Source organism: Canis lupus, chromosome 33 (genome assembly GCF_003254725.2).
Source record: "Canis lupus dingo isolate Sandy chromosome 33, ASM325472v2, whole genome shotgun sequence".
Lineage (NCBI taxonomy): Eukaryota > Metazoa > Chordata > Mammalia > Carnivora > Canidae > Canis > Canis lupus.
The window spans coordinates 22,952,803-22,970,451 of NC_064275.1; the positions used below are offsets into that span (position 1 = coordinate 22,952,803).

At 40.5% G+C, this 17,649-nt stretch overlaps 1 protein-coding gene and 1 long non-coding RNA gene across 4 annotated transcripts in view; one reads left to right on the plus strand and one right to left on the minus strand.

Annotated features, from left to right (window-relative positions):
* Positions 1-17,649, minus strand: part of IGSF11 (immunoglobulin superfamily member 11) — a 197,331-nt gene that overhangs the window by 117,259 nt on the left and 62,423 nt on the right. Inside the window, exon 1 of one of the 3 annotated variants that reach the window (XM_025476665.3) lies at positions 6,205-6,353. The exons of the other annotated variants lie outside the window; for them this stretch is intronic. Within the exon in view, the coding sequence (XP_025332450.1) occupies positions 6,205-6,256 (52 nt within the window). The 5' untranslated portion in view covers positions 6,257-6,353. Of the gene's footprint in view, positions 1-6,204; positions 6,354-17,649 lie in introns of those variants that run through there. 3 annotated transcript variants of the gene reach the window in all.
* LOC118353226 (uncharacterized) lies at positions 6,649-16,890 on the plus strand. Its single transcript, XR_004811758.2, has 3 exons — positions 6,649-6,813; positions 14,483-14,632; positions 16,735-16,890. It is a non-coding gene; the product is annotated as an uncharacterized LOC118353226 (long non-coding RNA).

Genomic DNA, 17,649 nt, shown 5'->3' on the forward strand with positions numbered 1-17,649 from the left:
AATCTTTGCACTGCTAACACATTCTTCACATGTTCTGCATACTGTCATAAGTCTTGGCTAACAAGTGCTGGCACGGCAATCTGTATTTACGCACGGGCAATATGCATAAGTGAAATGTACTACAAGGTTTCTCACCCGATGAAAACCTAAAATGTAGCCTGACTGCAATGTGTTCTGCAACAAGTGACACTTACTACACTTTATCCTCACTTTTTGCCCCGTATTTTGTGTTCTGGCAAATGACCCTGAACCATGGCGCTGACAAAAGTTGTATAACAGGTAATGATGGACCTGCTACAAGGAAACAAAGATGAAGTATTATAAAAAGATGTCTGATGTTCCTTAAGGCACCTTTGAGTACGTGGTTGAGGATGTAGCTATGATTAGAATACTGATGACATTTCAGGAGTGTCTACAGACTATGAGGATGGTCCATAGGGAATAAATCCTAGCTGAAGAAACTCTGGGGGGAAATATGGAAGACTGCAGGAAAGGGCAAGGCAATGAGAGGAGAGGACAACTGGCAATCTCCCTTGGGAGCAGGCGATGATGTCTCCACACAGGGCTCATCTAATTAAATGCTCCTTTTTCTAAAACAAAGTCCAGTACTATCTATCTGTGATGGGGGAGGGGGGTGTTGAGCTTAGACTACACAGGTTGTTTTTGTTTTTAAGAGAGACACAGAGAGACAGGCAGAGACATAGGCAGAGGGAAAAGCAAGCTCCCCTGTGGGGTGCCCGATGGGGGACTTGATCCCGGGATCCTGCCTTGAGCTGAAGGCAGACGCTCAACCACTGAGCCACCCAGGCATCCCTACACAGGTGTTATTTTATATCTCTGTTCTTGGGAGACTAATTTTTCCCTTTTTTGTTTTTGTTTTTATTTCGTTGGGAGACTAGTTTTGACATACAGGCCCTCAGGATGAAGAATACAAGGCACGGAAATGGGAACCTTGATGGCTATAAGTGAACACCCAAAAGTCCAAGGTCATTCCTTACTGCATGGAGCAACATCTTCAGAAATTCCTTAGGAAAAAAATATTTCAAATGTAGACAATTCCAAAGCCTTGTGATTAAAAATAAGCTAAAAATCAGTTTCGAAAGATCTGTATTATATTTTTAAATTAATTTCCAAAGTCATAGAATCTGAAAAGTCTATGAAAATAGATCTCTATCACCTCTGCTTCACAAAATACATACTTAGGTTTAAAGATACACTGAAGCTGATACAGTCTCACCAAATCCCTAAAAAAATGCTTAACAAAAATTACTTTTCTTTAAAAGGGGGAAAAAAACATTCTTTTCGGGTACTCCAGGCACACAGGATTAGCAATTATATAAGTAACCACTCACTTAGTCATTCTCAAGTATCTACGAGCACTTACTCTGTGCCAGGTATGATAATGTCTTTTAGAGAAAGTACACACATACATATATACATATGTGTGTACGTACACATACACACATATACACACCGAGTTATATCATAGAGTTGACATCATGGAACAAGGGGAAAATACTAGCATAAACTATGTCCACATTCTCACATATCCTCAACAATGCCCAGCTTCTAGGGTGATTTTTGGGTTGACCTACTTGACTCCATGGGTGATGTATCCTCAAACTAGGTAGAGTTAAATCATTGGAAGGAACCATGAATGGTGTTATTTACCTTAAAAGACCCTGATGCTATAGAATGATAGAACATTCTCCAAAATGGAAGAAGATGGGATCCCTGGGTGGCACAGTGGTTTGGCACCTGCCTTTGGCCCAGGGCGCGATCCCTGGAGACCCGGGATTGAATCCCACATCGGGCTCCCAGTGCATGGAGCCTGCTTCTCCCTCTGCCTATGTCTCTGCCTCTCTCTCTCTCTCTGTGACTATCATAAAATAAAATAATAATAATAATAATAATAAAATAAAAATGGAAGAAGATGAGAAGGAAAGAGGACAGAAAAGAATCAACATTAATGAGAACATGGGATTCTTCCAAAGAACTCTAAGTAGTACAAGACTTTCCTGAATTCAGGGCTTCTGGCATCTCAACTTTTTTTTTTTTTTTTGCATCTCAACTTCTTTACTGGCAATGCTTTTCTAAAAGTGTGCATCTAAGACTGTCAATTTGTTAACTTTCTCTTTTTTTTTTTTTTAAAGGTTTTATTTATTTATTCATGAGAAACACACAGAGAGAGGCAGAGACACAGGCAGGAGAAGCAGGCTCCCTGCAGGGAGCCCAATGAGGGACTCCAGGATCACGCCCTGGGCCAAAGGCAGATAGATGCTCAACCACTGAGCCACCCAGGTGTCCCAGTTTGTTACCTTTCTCAAGATCAAAATGCTAAATGAAGGGAAACCACTAATTAGACTTCTTCTAAAAAATCTTTTCATTGAACAGGCTTTTTTTCACATTGGCAAATTTGTATTTTTTAATCTTTCTTATAAACATAAAAATTTTAGTGATACTTGCTAAAATATGATCGTCCTATAATACATGTGACGCAGAGTCACACCATATACCAGCTATGTGGTATCTGACAATGATGAAGACGAACTGGTACCAGGTCAATGGCCGAGTCTATCATTTGTGAAATCAGGAAACAGATTTTATTTCTTTGACTAACTTCATGTTTTTTTAAATCATCACAAAGGTAAACTGCTCTTTCTAGGTGGTAGGAAACCAGTATGGAGGGAATCAATTACCCAAACTTTAATAGAAAGAAAAAAAAATCCTTCCACAATTTAGTAAGATCAGTTTAACTAATAAGTAACTAAACAACTTCCCACTTTTAAGACCCAATTCAGTTCAAATCATATGGTGTTTTTTTCTTTTTTTTTCTTTCTTTTTTTTTTTCATATGGCGTTTTGAATACCACCCAAGAACTGACAACCCCTCCGAAACCAGTTAGTCTCAATTATGATTAAAGGAGGGTATCAGAGCCTCCAGATGGTCTGAGGGATGCTCTCAAAATCCAAGGGTGAGCTATTTGAGTGCCAGACAGTCCTTATCAAACAAAGGAGGGGGATACTTGAAGTGAGTGGGCTACCAGAAATCCCGCAATCCTACCTCCAACTGCCTAAAATATCACTATTGTAGGTAACTATAAATTCAGAATCCCTATTCTAAATGAACTAAGGAAGATGAGAATTTCAGTGGGAGTGCCACAATTTCCCCTCAACTCAGCTAGTATTTCCAGTCTCTTGTTCTGTAGGACTCATTGCAGCTAAAGAATCTTGTGTACCAGCACATCACCTTGTTTGGCACTAAATCACATGGCTTAAGTATGAAGATCCAAATGAGACTTTTCATTATAAATGCTTCCACTATCAAAGTGTGAAAACCCATTTGAAAATGTGCAACATACTGTTACTTGGGGGTGGGGAGGGTGGGGATCTTTACCCATTGCATCATTACCTTAAGCCTGACAACAGTTCTTAAGCATAGCATTTTAGAAGCACTTAGTGATTTCATGTTTAAATTGCTTCCTGAATAGTCCACATTGAATATACAGTGTGTTAAGCTTAATTTCTCTAAAATTTTCATCCAGTGGCTGTCACCTTTCATGTAGGGAAAACGACAGGTTTTCTGCTAAAAAGCGAATCCTTCCAAAGCAGTTACATAATTCAAGCTAGAACTAAGGAATCAAAGTTCACAAGAAATTTTTCAGAATGCTAACATTTAGGCTCATAATTCTTTTCATTTTCATTTCATTTCATGTGATCTCTCTTTTTACAGGATTTTCTCAGATTCTGGAAAGTAACTGCTATTTCAAGGCATTACACAAGTAGTACAAAAAACCACTTCAGATATATCTAACCCATTGGTAAAACTATATAGAAGCCAACTTTTCAGTCCAAATTCCCTTGGAAGTTACTCTACAGAAACTCAAACAAAAATAAAAACAGGAATCTCTTGACATCCACTTTCTTTCAAAAATGCAAGACTCTGTTTCTACCTTTTGTGTATCATGCCTTCGTAGTGGCCAACGCTACAACGGTTATCTACTCAGCATTCCATTTCTTTTCCTCCTTCATAATGAAGTCACTTTGCTCATGTTTCCACCCCTTCTCCTCATTCTAAGTCCTAGGGATGAGCCCTAATTCATTCAAAACAACTTTGTCTTTGACTTCAAGAACTTAATGGCAGTCAGGACACAGTATACTCTGGGGACTGTTATGCTAGGCACAAGTAGGCACACAACAGCTGCTCACCCCCCTCCGCTCTCCATCTTAAGGAGACCGTGGCCTCCTGAATAAATCCCAAATTCAGCATTCAAGGCTCTCTACTATTCTTTTACTACTTTTTTTAGCCCTTTCTCCTTTGCACACATCTCCTGCTCTAGCAGCGAGACACTTGGCCTTTCAAGAATATGCCTCAGTATTTTTCATTTCATATCCTTCACCCAAGCTGTTCCTCTGACTAGGAAAGCAGGCCCAACCACTCCCATGTCAGCCAATTCAAACCCAACTTAAAGTCCAGATTACAGAAAACTTTTCTATGAAGTCTTCCTTGCTATCACCATTAATAAATAGCAATCATATATATATGTGTGTGTGTATTTATATATATATTCCTTATATCATGAATCATTTTGCATGCTTACAGCCTGTTTTAAAAAGGCAGACTCCATACGGCTGCAAACAAGCTCCTGTGCATCCCTGTCTTCCACCAGCCCCAGAGTGGGAGCTCAGTAAATATATGTTGAGCAAATGAACACAACTGTTCATTTCTGAGGGTGAAAAGTGCTTCTACAGAATAGATTATCATGAAGGCTGAATTGTCCTTGGAAGTCTCTAAAAACATCCTAGGACAGCTGAGGAATAGTTTTGCTGAAGGAAAGGAAACAAATCAGATGACCTTGTAAGGCTGCTTCTGCAAATTACATCCACTCTTTGAAGTACTGCCTAATAATTCAAAAACAAACTATACACAAATGCTACTTACAAAAAGAGAGCAGCATTTATTGTAATAGATGAAGGTTAAGAATATTTTTTACCAAAACTTCAGCAGCTCTTATAGCAATATTTATAAACATTTTCAGTTATAGCCAAAGAATTGTATAAAAAGCTCTAATTATTTCACACTTGAGAGAAGTAGGACAGAGAAAAATGTCGGCCCCTTCAAAAGGGTAACCAGACAAAATTAATTTGCTAGCACGTACTCATGTTCACTTAATTATTGTCTACACGTCATCACCAAAAATATATCTACTGAACTTTAGGAAAGTTCTCTGTAATTTTGATGATTTCCTTCACTTGCATCTACGGAAAAAGTATGCAAAATTTTGTCTTTCTTTCTCCCCTACTAAATAAATTCGAACAATTTAAGTCAACTAACATGAAGTTACTTCAAGATCCCTGGTACATTATCAGTTCAAGTGAGGCCACAAAACTATGGGAAACATACTGGTATCTCCAGAAACAAACAAGGTTAACCACAATATTCCATAAATCACTGAACCTGCTCTTTAAATGAAACCTTTGGAATAAATCTCATCAATTAAATGGGACAGAAAACTTGATTCCAAGGACAGTGCGCTCACAGAAGGGCACTGTGTTAGGTGAAAATCAGAGTTAAACAGGACGGCTAGTGATGGAAAAATAAAATGCAAGAGAGATTAAATCGAGAGTGGAAAGTCAGTTTTCTTAAAAAACTAAGAAAAGTACACAGATGTTTAGTCTTTCTGTTCTAACGCTGTTGCACATTGTGCATTTCTGTAAGCCCCTGTAAATGCTTTGGGGAAGAAGCTAGAGCACACAAAAAAATTAATAAATAAAATAAAATCAGTGTTTTCGGACATGGTGTAGCGCACTGTACAGTTAGTTATTCTTAAAGCAAAGATCACAGACTCAGCGAAAGCTGCATGTGCTAGTTGAAGGTCACGGTAAAGCCAGAATTTAAAGTTTTCTCCTTTATCTCAAAGCACCTCTGTTGCTGCCGGAGCCGCGGGATCACGGAAACGGTTTCGCGCCGCGCCCGGTGAGCGACCGGGGGTGACCGGGGGTGACCGGGGTGACCGGCAGAGCGCGGCGCGTCGGCAGCGGGTCGGGGATGCGGGGACCGAGCGGCGGGGGCGGCTACCTCTCCACCTGGGGCACACCTGGGCCACCTGGGGCACACCTGGGGCACACCTGGGGCACACCTGCGCCACCTGCGCCACCTGCGCCGGGCGGGGCGGCCCCCGGCCCGGCGGGCTCGGCTACTCACCGTGCAGGGAGAGGAGCAGCAGGGGCGCCAGCGGCGAGCCCGGAGGAGTCATCCCGCGGCCGCGGGGAGCGCGCCCGCCGCCCGCCCGGGCCCTCGGCGCTCCTGGGGCAGCCGCTCCGCCCGCCGCGGCCGGGACCGTGGGACGCGCGGCCGAGCCGAGTGCAGCTCCCGCGCCCAGGGGCCGCCTCGCCCGCCCCAGGCCCGCCCCAGGCCCGCCCCGCGCCCGCCCCGCGCCCGCCCCAGGCCCCGCAGCAGCCCCGCTCCGCGCCGCCCACTCGCCGCTCGGTCTCCGGGGCAACCGCGGCTCCAGCGCGACGCCTGGCGGCCCCCCCGGAGCGGGCGCGGCGCGCAGCTGGCCCGGCCCCGCCACCTGCACCTGCGCGGCCCGGGGCGGGGGAAGGGAGGAGACGGGGGACCGGGGTGGGGGATGGGGGGCGCCCAGCCCCGCCCCGGGCCGCCCCCCAGGCCCGCGCGGTCTCGGCCCGCAGAGCCCGCGCCCGGGACACGCCGCCACCTGCGAGCGGCAAGATTGTCCGCGGCCCTTTTCAGATGATTTCTAGTTGTCCACTTCCTCTCTCGTGCAATCTGGCAAAATTAAGAATTGCTGAGGTTTGTTCCATTTCATAACTTTTTTTTTCCTTTCCTCTTCCCCAACCCCACTACCTTTTCTTGTTTTTTTTTCCCATAAAAGAGCATTAAAGGGCTGTACTAGTCCCCTCACTTCCCCGTTTCTAGCAAAGACCCCTACCGTCTTCTCTTGCCCTTTTAGTAAAATTTATCTCAGCTTCTGATATTTAAAATTTGCCATTTTAAACATTACAGATGTTTTGTTTTGTTTTAAGATTTTATTTATTCATCCATGAGAGAGAGAGAGAGAGAGAGAGAGAGGCTGAGACATAGGCAAAGGGAGAAGCATGGGGATCCCTGGGGGGCTCAGCGGTTCAGCGCCTGCCTTTGGCCCGGGATGTGATCCTGGGGTCCTGGGATTGAGTCCCACGTCGGGTCCCTGCATGGGGCCTGCTTCTCTCTCTCTCTCTCTCATGAATAAATAAATGAAATCTTAAAAAAAAAAAAAAAAAAAAAAGGAGAAGCAGGCTCCCCTTGGGAGCCAAAGGCAGGCACTCAAATACTGAGCCACCCAGGTGCCCCACATAATAGCTTTCCTAAACTAACTTCAACTCTTCGTCAACTAGTGAGAGGGGGATTTTATTACGGTGATTATTACTTTGGGTTTTTATTTTTTGTTTCCTGTTTGTTTTGGGTAAGTGGGAAGAGATATGTTCTTGGCATCTGAAATTATTTTACTTAAATATCCACCTACTTCTCTTCTTCTAAAAGCCAACCTGCCTTCCTTTTTCATTGGATCGCTGGTGTTTTAACAGCCCATAGTCACTTTCTGCTTCAGCCTCCAATGGGAACCTTCTAAAATTTTTGGACATGCCTTCCCCCAGGGGGAAATGTCAATTTCTACAGCAGCATCGATTAGGATTCTTGGAGCCAGTCAGAAATTTTGAGCCTCCATCTGGCAGATATAATACTCCCAGGGCAATTCAGAATGAAAACAGTATGCACAGAAGAAAAGCAAGTAAGTAAAACATCCATACATTGGACAAAGATCGGAAGACAAATGCAAAAATAACAGTATCAAGATGGTGAAATTATGGATGCACTGTTTTTTGGAAAATGGTGATGTTATAATTTTAAGTAAAAAAAAAAGAGAGAGAGAGAGAGAGAACACATTAAGAAATGCCAATTACCTTTAATACCAATACCCTGAAAAGATATAGTTTATTAATTGAAGATGCTTCAACTTTGCTCACACTTCCAATATGTTAGAATCCCTTACCATATTTCTAATGGCAAAAAAAGAATATGACAGCATAGTTTATTTGACATTAATAACAGAAATTTTAAACTTCAACTATGACTTCATCACTGGGCTCATTCTTTTAAGTGCCACAGCAAGGACTACATATTTTCCTCCATCCAATTCACTTCCTTGTTTTGTCCTACACATATTCCCACATTCAAACCCAGTCCCAAGTAGGGCATGAGAGTAATATAAGAAGAAAAGCAAGGAAGCTCTCAAGTGGCAGGTGCTACTCAGAATAGGTCTTCACTTCTCTATCATCCCAGATTTAAATATTGAGATAGAATATTCATTCTTGGGGATCCCTGGGTGGCTCAGCGGTTTGGCTCAGCCTGCCTTTGGCCCAGGGCGAGATCCTGGAGTCCCGGGATCAAGTCCTCCGTCGGGCTCCCGGCATGGAGCCTGCTTCTCCCTCTGCCTGTGTCTCTGCCTCTCTCTCTCTCTCTCTGTCTATCATAAATAAATAAATAAATAAATAAATAAATAAATAAATAAATAAATAAATAAATAAATAAATAAATAAATAAAATCTTAAAAAAAAAAAGAATATTCATTCTTAACCTAATAATCTAGGATGAAAGCCCTGATAAAGCAAATTGCCTCATATATTTCTTAGCACATCGACTCAGCAACTATTTACTAAGTATCTACACCGTGTAAGACACTGGTTAGCTTGAAGGTTAAACGTAAAGTATAAGATATGACCTCCACCCTTTAAAAAACTCATAATTGTACATGGGCTATATCCGCAAGGTCATGAATCAGAGAAAGAGTCGCTCTCCTGCCTCTAAGTCACCATAGTGTACCTTCTACCTTCTACCAACAAGATCTGGTGAGTTAGGAAGAGAAGTAGCCCTTTTAGTAGAAGAGGAAATGTGGCTTCTGAAGGGGGAGTGGGGATCCGATTTCAGGCGGCAATCTGGCTGCCCGAAAGCTCAGGGGCAGATGGTAGATGGTGGACTAACAGGAAGCCGATTGGGAGTTCTAGAAACTCTAAGTGCAGTACACAGAGCATCCCAAAAGGACACTCTCACAGGAAACAGAGAAAAAAACATGCTTTTTAGTTCACAGAGATAATACCACTGGCATGTATTTTGAGTAAATTTGTTATTAGTAAAGATGAATTCCCCAGACTCTTTCGTCCTAATCTACTTTATGACCACAGTAGGATTTCTTTAAATCTTTTAAGTATTCCAAGTGCTAAAGCAACAGACATCTTACCTTTGTGTAATACTTTATAAACTTCTAAGTGTTTTCATATATATTATCTGCTCTGATCTTCCCAGCAATCCCCAGGGGGTAGATAAGGTAGGTATTATTACCCCTCTTTACATGTTAATACACTAAGTCTCCAAAAGATCAAGGGATTGTAAATACCAAAACTGAAACCAAGGTTTTCTGACATTCATCCTATAGTTGTTTTCCTACCACACCACAAAGTCTTTTTCTTTTCTCTCTTTACAGACCAATATCTGAAGAGATTTATATATACCATAGTGTCTTAACAACTGTCTGTGGGGAACACTGCAGGTGCCGCCCCAACATTTGTCCCATCTCCACCCCACTCCTACCATTTCCATTCTACCCCAGCATAAGTAGCCCATAAAATTTTGTTCATTTTGATGCCACACCCCCAACCCCTTCTAAGGGAGCTCTAGTTGGTCTATCTGACCAAAGAAGAAATGGAGAGGGGAATGTCTGGGACCAGGAACCCTAGGGTAAAGGACTCTGATACAGTGTCATAATAATCCTGGCTCAAAAACATTGATGACATGAGAATATAGTCAATTCCTAAGTATCTAAATATAGATTATCCAAATCCAAATGTAATACTGGACCAGCTTCTATTCTCCACCCATCAAAATGCTAGATCCTCTTTCTACCGTTACTCTGCATTCAAGAATGGAAAATTAATTTTAATATTAGCTTAGAAGAAAAACAAGAAAGAGAAACGGAGGGAATTACAAGGCTTTCCAAAGCCAAATATATATTATTTTTAATTAGCTATTTTTAAATTATTAATAGCACCTACACCTCTCCATTTATGTATAATTAAAAGTTAATTGCATTTAAGTTTTTGAGGATGTTTGTCCATGGAATAGTTTATAAGAAGATCATTCTTAAAGTTAGAAAATATTTTTTGATCCAGTGACTCATTTTTGTAATTTTTTTTTGGTTTTTTTTGTAACTATTTTAACCAAGCTACTTAGGACCATATATATAAGCTAGACTGGAGCTTGGTCCTTTCAGAAGTAAAATTTGAAATGAATTGTTCCCCCTTCTCCTTTGGGAAGAGGGGATTAGCCTCTAAAATTATAATCAGTATAACTGGGTAGCTTGGTCGTTTAAGCTGTCAGACTCTTGATTTCAGCTCAGGTCATGATCTCAAGGTTGTGAGATCAAGCCTGGCCAAGACAGAGTCAGCTTGAGACTCTCTCTCTCCCCCACCTCCTACCCCCCCCCCCCCGCCTCATGCATGGTCTCCCTTTCATAAATAAATAAATAAATAAACAAACAATAACAATAAAGGGGGCACCTGGGTGGCCCCGTCAGTTAAGCATCTGCCTTTGGCTCAGTTTGTGATCTCAGAGTCATGGGATCAAGCCCCTCATTGGCTCCTTGCTCAGAAGGGAGTCTGCTCCTCCCTCTGCCCCTCCCCCAGCTCATGCGCTAGCTCTTTCTCTCTCCACCCCCTCATAAATAAATAAATAAATAATAAATAAATAAATAAATAAATAAAATACTTTTTAGAATAGCAATAAAGGAGTGGAGAAGATAAGAAGGGAATTGTTAGAATAACTGATAAGCCAATAACTTTATTCTATGTTAAAGAACCCATTTCATACTTTAACACTTCCTTCTCAAATGTTGGATCAATTTATAACCTAGATATATTGACAGCTTAGTCTTTCTGATATCTGCTCGTTTTGTCAGTTTCTACCCAGTCCTCTGGTAGAGCAGTGCTAGATAGGATTTACACAAAGGCAAGCAGTATTTCCATCCCTGTTACGATAGCTAATCCCTATGGCCACTGTGAATATTGCTGAAGCAAAGTTTCACATATTCATCTATTTGGGGAAAAGTTGGCTCTTTTCTTGTAAGTCCTTTGATTATGAACACATTTAATCCAAAGAGGCACCTGCACCCCAATGTTTATAGCAACAATGTTCCTAATAGTCAAACTATGGAAAGATCCCAAATGTCCGTCAATAGATGAATGGATAAAGATGTGAGATATATATATAATGGAACACTACTTAGCCATCAAAAAAATGAAATCTTGCCATTTGCAAAGATGTGGATGGAACTAGAGGGTATTATGCTAAGCAAAATAAGTCAATCAGAGAAAGATAATTATATGATCTCACTCATATGTGGAATTTAAGAAACAAAACAGAGGGTCATAGGGGAAGAGAGGAAAAAATAAAACAATGAAATCAGAAAGGGAGACAAATCATAAGAGTTTTTTTTAAGATTTTATTTATTCATGAAAGACACACAGAGAGGGGGCGGAGACATAAGCAAATGGAGAAGTGGGCTCCGCACAGGGAGCCCAACATGGGACTTGATCCCAGAACCCCAGGATCATGACCTGAACCAAAGGCAGATGCTCAACCACTGAGCCACCCAGACATCCCCCAAGAGACTCTTAATCATAGGAAACAAATTGAGGGTTGCTGGAAGGGAGAAGTTGGGGGGACGGGATAACTGAGTTATGGACATTAAGGAGGGCACATGATGTAATGAGCACTGGGTATTATAGACGGATGAACCACTGACCTCTACCTTGGAAATTAATACATTATATATTAATCAAATTTAAACTTTAAGAATATTATGAACACATTTATTTTCAGGTAAAGTTACTCTCTGAGCAGGGCCCATTAAGACAAAATGCTACTGAATTTATCCTAATGGAAAATCTAAGATGGTGCCACTATGATTTTTAGGACTTGAAAAGGGCAACAGCATAAGAAGCATTTTATGTCACTTCAGTGTTCTCTTTGTATTCTCTTTCTTACACTGCAAGGAAAATAATTTTCAAATATTTTTCAAAGTCTCTTTACCAGTATTCACTAATCTAAACTAATCTCTTTCAATCTCTCACTTGATTTTATATATATTGGTACTTGCAATCACATTTTGGCTGGTTCAAATTCCGAGTTTTCCATAGAACTTTAAAGCAAGTTCAGAGTTGTATTTCTGGCAACAAAACAGAGTGGAGACCCCAACTTACAAAAGAAATGTGAAATTATATTTTTCTAAATCTTAAACAAAATTGATGAGACCTCAATAAAATATGGGACAGTCAAGCCAAAACCTACAAGGGGGAAGGAATTCCTCAATAGTCTATTCTCATCACAGCATCCAGAATGATCCTATTGAATCAGATCAGATCACTCCTCTGCCCTACGACTTCCTATCTCACTCACAGTGAAAGTAGAAGTCTTTACTATAAACCACAGGGCTTGTGTTAGATTTCTATGGCTGCTTTAACAAATCACTGCAAATCTAGTGGTATAAAACAACACAAATTTGTTATCTTACAGTTCTGAGGTCAGAAGTCCAAAATGGGTATCACTGGGCTAAAATTAAGATGGCTGTGGGGCTGTGTTCCTTTCTGGAGAATCCTTTCCTTACCTTCTCCAGCATCTAGAGTCCACCTACTTTCCTAGGCTTATGGCCCTGTTTCTCCATCTTCAAAGTCACCAACATCAGGCCAAGGCCTTCTCACATTGCTGTCTCTCTGACTCTCTCTCCTGCATTTTCTTCCACATTTAAGGATCCTTATGATTACAGTGTGCCCATCTGGATAATTCGGGATAATCTCTTCATCTCCAGGTTAGTTGAAGGGCAACATTAATTCACTTTGCAACCTTAATTTGGTTTTGCCAAGTAAGGGAACATATTCTCAGGTTCTAGGAATTAGGAAGTGGGCATCTTTGCAGGGTGGGGGCCATTACTCTGCTTATCACAAGGCCCAACTGGATCTAGTCCCTCCTTATCTAATTGCTTCTTCTATTTTCCCCTTACTCACTCAGCTCTCACTACAATGACCTCCTCAACATCTCCTGAACAAACAGGAACATGTTTGCCTTGGAACCAACAAAATTATTCTTTCCCTACATTTTGCATAGCTTTCCTTTCACTTCCTGTAGGTCTTTTGTCACATGCACATGAATTGAAGCCTTTGCTGACCATCTTATCTAAAATTTAAAATAAGAGAGACAGGGGAAGAGAAAGAGATCTCAAATAATACCATAATTGAAAAGGAGACATCACTACAGATGCTATAGATTAAAATGATAAGGAGAATAATGAACAATTTTATGCTGATAAATTTGAAAACTTAGAAGAAAGGGACAAATTTCTAGAGAAACAGAACTTACCAATGCTTGCTCAAAAATAAACAGAAAATATGAATAGTCCCATGTAATTAAGATAGTTAAAGCAATAGTTTAAAATCTTCTTACTGGTAAAACTACAGATCCAGATGATTTAATCAGCAAGTTTCACCAAATGTTCAGGAAGCAAAATCTCCAATCTTTTGCAAATTACTTGACAATAAAGAAAAAATGAAACTCTCTTTAACTCATTTTGCAGTGCTAGCATTATACTGATTACCAAATATTGACAAAGATAATGGGAGAAAAGAAGATAAGCCAATTTTCAGCACATAGAGATTTACATTATGCAAATGAATGTTAGCAAATCAAGTTCAGTGATATATAAAAAAGGTAATTAATTCATCACACCAATTGGATTTATTTCAGGAATGTAAAATTGGTTTCATATATGAAAATTAAAGTTATTCACTATTAAAGGATTAAGAAAAAAATTATATGATTATTTCATTAAGTGCACATTGAAAACAAAGCTTTGAGATGCCATTCTCAGAGAACAGTAAAAGCAGTATGAAGAGCCTTGGGGTAGATGAATTCTTTTAATGCTACCACATTGCTTAAAGAAAGATAATATACTTAAATCCCAAAATTCTGGACTCAAGGCCTGGACTGAAACTCAAGTACTTTCTATGAATGTGCTAAAAGAATGTTACCTCTTGGCACGCCTGGGTGGTTCAGTGGTTGAGCATCTGACTTTGGCTCAGGGCATGATCCCAGTGTCCCAGGATCCAGTCTTGAATGGGGCTCTCTGCAGGAAGCCTGCTTCTCCCTCTGCCTATGTTTCTGCCTCTCTCTCTATGTCTCTCATGAATAAATAAATAAAATCTTTATTAAAAAAAAAAGAATGTTACCTCATAAAGATGCAGAATTAACATAACTATGGCCTAATAATTAGTTTCAGAAATAATGTCTGTATCCTCTACCTCTATCTCTTCCTTGCTGTGTCATTTACATATTTACACTTTCAACTAACTTTGTTTCCTTCCTCTTCTTGTTTTATTAGGGTGTTATGGGTGGCAGGTAATTTTATAGTCAGTCCACAGACTGAGGAATATGAGGACATAAGAATAACCCACAAAGAAGAATGAATATCACCACTGGACTTAAATCTGGGAACCATAAATAATCATAAGACTTTGGATTGTCTCCTAAGGTAGAATTGAGTGATTTTACAGTTGTGAGAAGATAGACACATTATGTATTTTTAAAATATAAATATAAGGGGAAAAAGTATTGGTAGACATTGAGCATTTGAAGGAGTACACTATGGGAAGGATTGCTGTGTATTTTGTGACTGCTAAGCATCAAGACTCTTCTTTCAATGTTCTAGAATTCCCCAGTTTTATTCTCAGTGGGAATCAGAGTCTATCTTCCACTGCAAATGCCAAAAATGCTTTCTGAACTCCCAGCAACTATAGCATGCTCACATAACAGAACGTGTAGCCAATTAGAGAGGCTCACCTCTAGATTATCAATCTTAAGCAAGTGTCACAAAAATTCAGGGATAAGAATAAGGAAGGGATAAAGAATTCATTTTACTGTCCACTGAAGAGAGGTAATTGTGGCTATGATGCCAGTTGTGACATCTAGTACCTGGTTCCAGCATTGGTTATCTCTGGACTGTTCCTATGATGTCATTCTGGTGACCTAGCCTCCTTTGGTTGCTGCTTGTTTTCTGATCCTTTAGACTTCCCATCTTCTCCTTTCCTGCTTTAATTAACCACCATCAATTTATGTTGTTTGCCACCAAGAACACTGCCTTCAGAGTTAGTGTCCTGAGGTTCTTGCCTTTCTAGAAGGAGGTAAGAGATTCATGAACTTTTACTTCAAAAAAGGTGAGGTCCTATTTGATTACAGCCAGCAGAGATTATCTTTCTAAAGAGGTAACATCTTACCTAGTAGTCAAAAAACATGAAAAAAACAAGCCATAAAAAGCACCAGAAATTGTAGAAAAATACCTTCCAGTCTGGTAAATACCTGATCAGCGTGTGGATCAGAGCCAGTGTTACATGTACATTTCAGATTTAAATTCAGTCCATATTTATGCATACTTGCTATGTGCTGGCACCATGCTATCTGCATTAACAGAGAGTTTCATTTAAATCCTGTCAACAACACATGGCCAACAAGCACATGAGAAAATGCTCCGCATCACTGGCCATCAGGGAAATACAAATCAAAACCACAATGAGATCCCACCTCACACCAGTGAGAATGGGGAAAATTAACAAGACAGGAAACAACAAATGTTGGAGAGGATATGGAGATAGGGGAACTCTCTTGCACTGTTGGTGGGAATGGGAACTGGTGCAGCCACTCTGGAACACTGTGTGGAGGTTCCTCAAAGAGTTAAAAATAGACCTGCCCTACGACCCAGCAATTGCACTGCTGGGGATTCACCCCAAAGATACGGATGCAGTGAAACGCCGGGACACCTGCATCCCAGATGTTTCTAGCAGCAATGTCCACAGAGCCAAACTGTGGAAGGAGCCTCGGTGTCCATCAAAAGATGAATGGATAAAGAGGATGTGGTCTATGTATACAATGGAATATTCCTCAGCCATTAGAAATGACAAATACCCACCATTTGCTTCGACGTGGATGGGACTGGAGGGTATTATGCTGAGTGAAATAAGTCAATCGGAAAAGGACAAACATTATATGGTCTCATTCATTTGGGGAATATAAAAATTAGTGAAAGGGAATAAAGGGAAAGGAGAGAAAATGAGTGAAAATATCAGTGAGGGTGACAAAACATGAGAGACACCTAACTCTGGGAAATGAACAAGGGGTAGTGGAAGGGGAGGTGGGTGGGGGGTTGGGGTGACTGAGTGATGGGCACTGAGTGGGGCACTAGGCGGGATAAGCCCTGGGTGTTATGCTATATGTTGGCAAATTGAACTCCAATAAAAAAAAATGTTTTAAAAATAAGGCAAATGAATAGTCAAAAAACTAAATAAATAAATAAATAAATAAATCCTGTCAACAGCCCTGTGAGATAGTTTCCCCCTCATTTTCCCAGGTGAATAAAACCAAGGTTTTAAAAAAAAAACTTTAAAATGCTTGGTCAAAAACATACAGTTCTTAAGTTGTAAAACCCAAATAGTAAAACCCAACCTTTCTGACTGTAAGGGCAGCCTTCTTTCCACTATACCCTAACACCTCTATTTGAATGAGCAACCTGCTTGGCAATTTGGAACTGGTAACTATTTCTGCTACTTTTTAGTACTAAAGAATTGTTTGTTTGCATTTCAGCCTGTCTTCTGAATCCGTTAATGAACATTCTTCCTTAGAAGATACTTACACAATTCAGTGATTACTACCACTCCTTACAATTTAAAATTTTATGGTTAGTGCACTTGAAAGATTAAATAATACCTGGATTTTATGTGCTATTAATAATAAAATCAGTAATAACCCATAAAAATTGGAACTGAATTAACAACAGTGAGCCATGCTGTGTTTCTATGGTAACACAATGAAGAAAATATTAGATGGCCTCAAAGATATTTAATTCCAATAAGTTGGCTCATGGCTTTCATATCATTGTAGAAAATCCATATATATCTGATCATTATTACCCAAATCTACATGTTAATACCATGTATTCCTAGAGGAAGGTGATTAGACCGGTCTTATGCAGCCTTTCTGATCTTCTGAGCCCCCTTCTTATTCCAGTCTCTGCTGCAGGCTCAAATCAGCTACTCACAGATACAACCTGACACTAATTTGCTTTGCTGTGACCTACACCAAGTACCTCTCCCTACTCAGGACACTGCTGTCTGGAACACGAGCAGGAATTTGGTGGGACTGACGTGTATAACCTAGAAGCACAGGGATGCCAACACTTATGGGGCTACTCTTGGCTTATGTGGGATGGGAGCCAATGGATAAGCCTTCTGCCTTGCATTCTCCAAGGGGGTCAGCTTATTTCCTCAAGCTCTGCAGAAGGCCCTGGCATGATCAACAGTAACCAAGAAACAGTGAATCCATCCTGGACTGGCATTTCCTCCCTCTCTTTTTTCATTTCCTCAACAATTAACCCTGATCTCTGAAATTACTTTCTAATTAAGCTAACTACATAAACCTTTGTCTCAGGGTAAACTTTCAAGGGAATCTAGGCTAAGAGACCTACCCTTGGTAGATTTTATATGACTGGATATGTGGTTC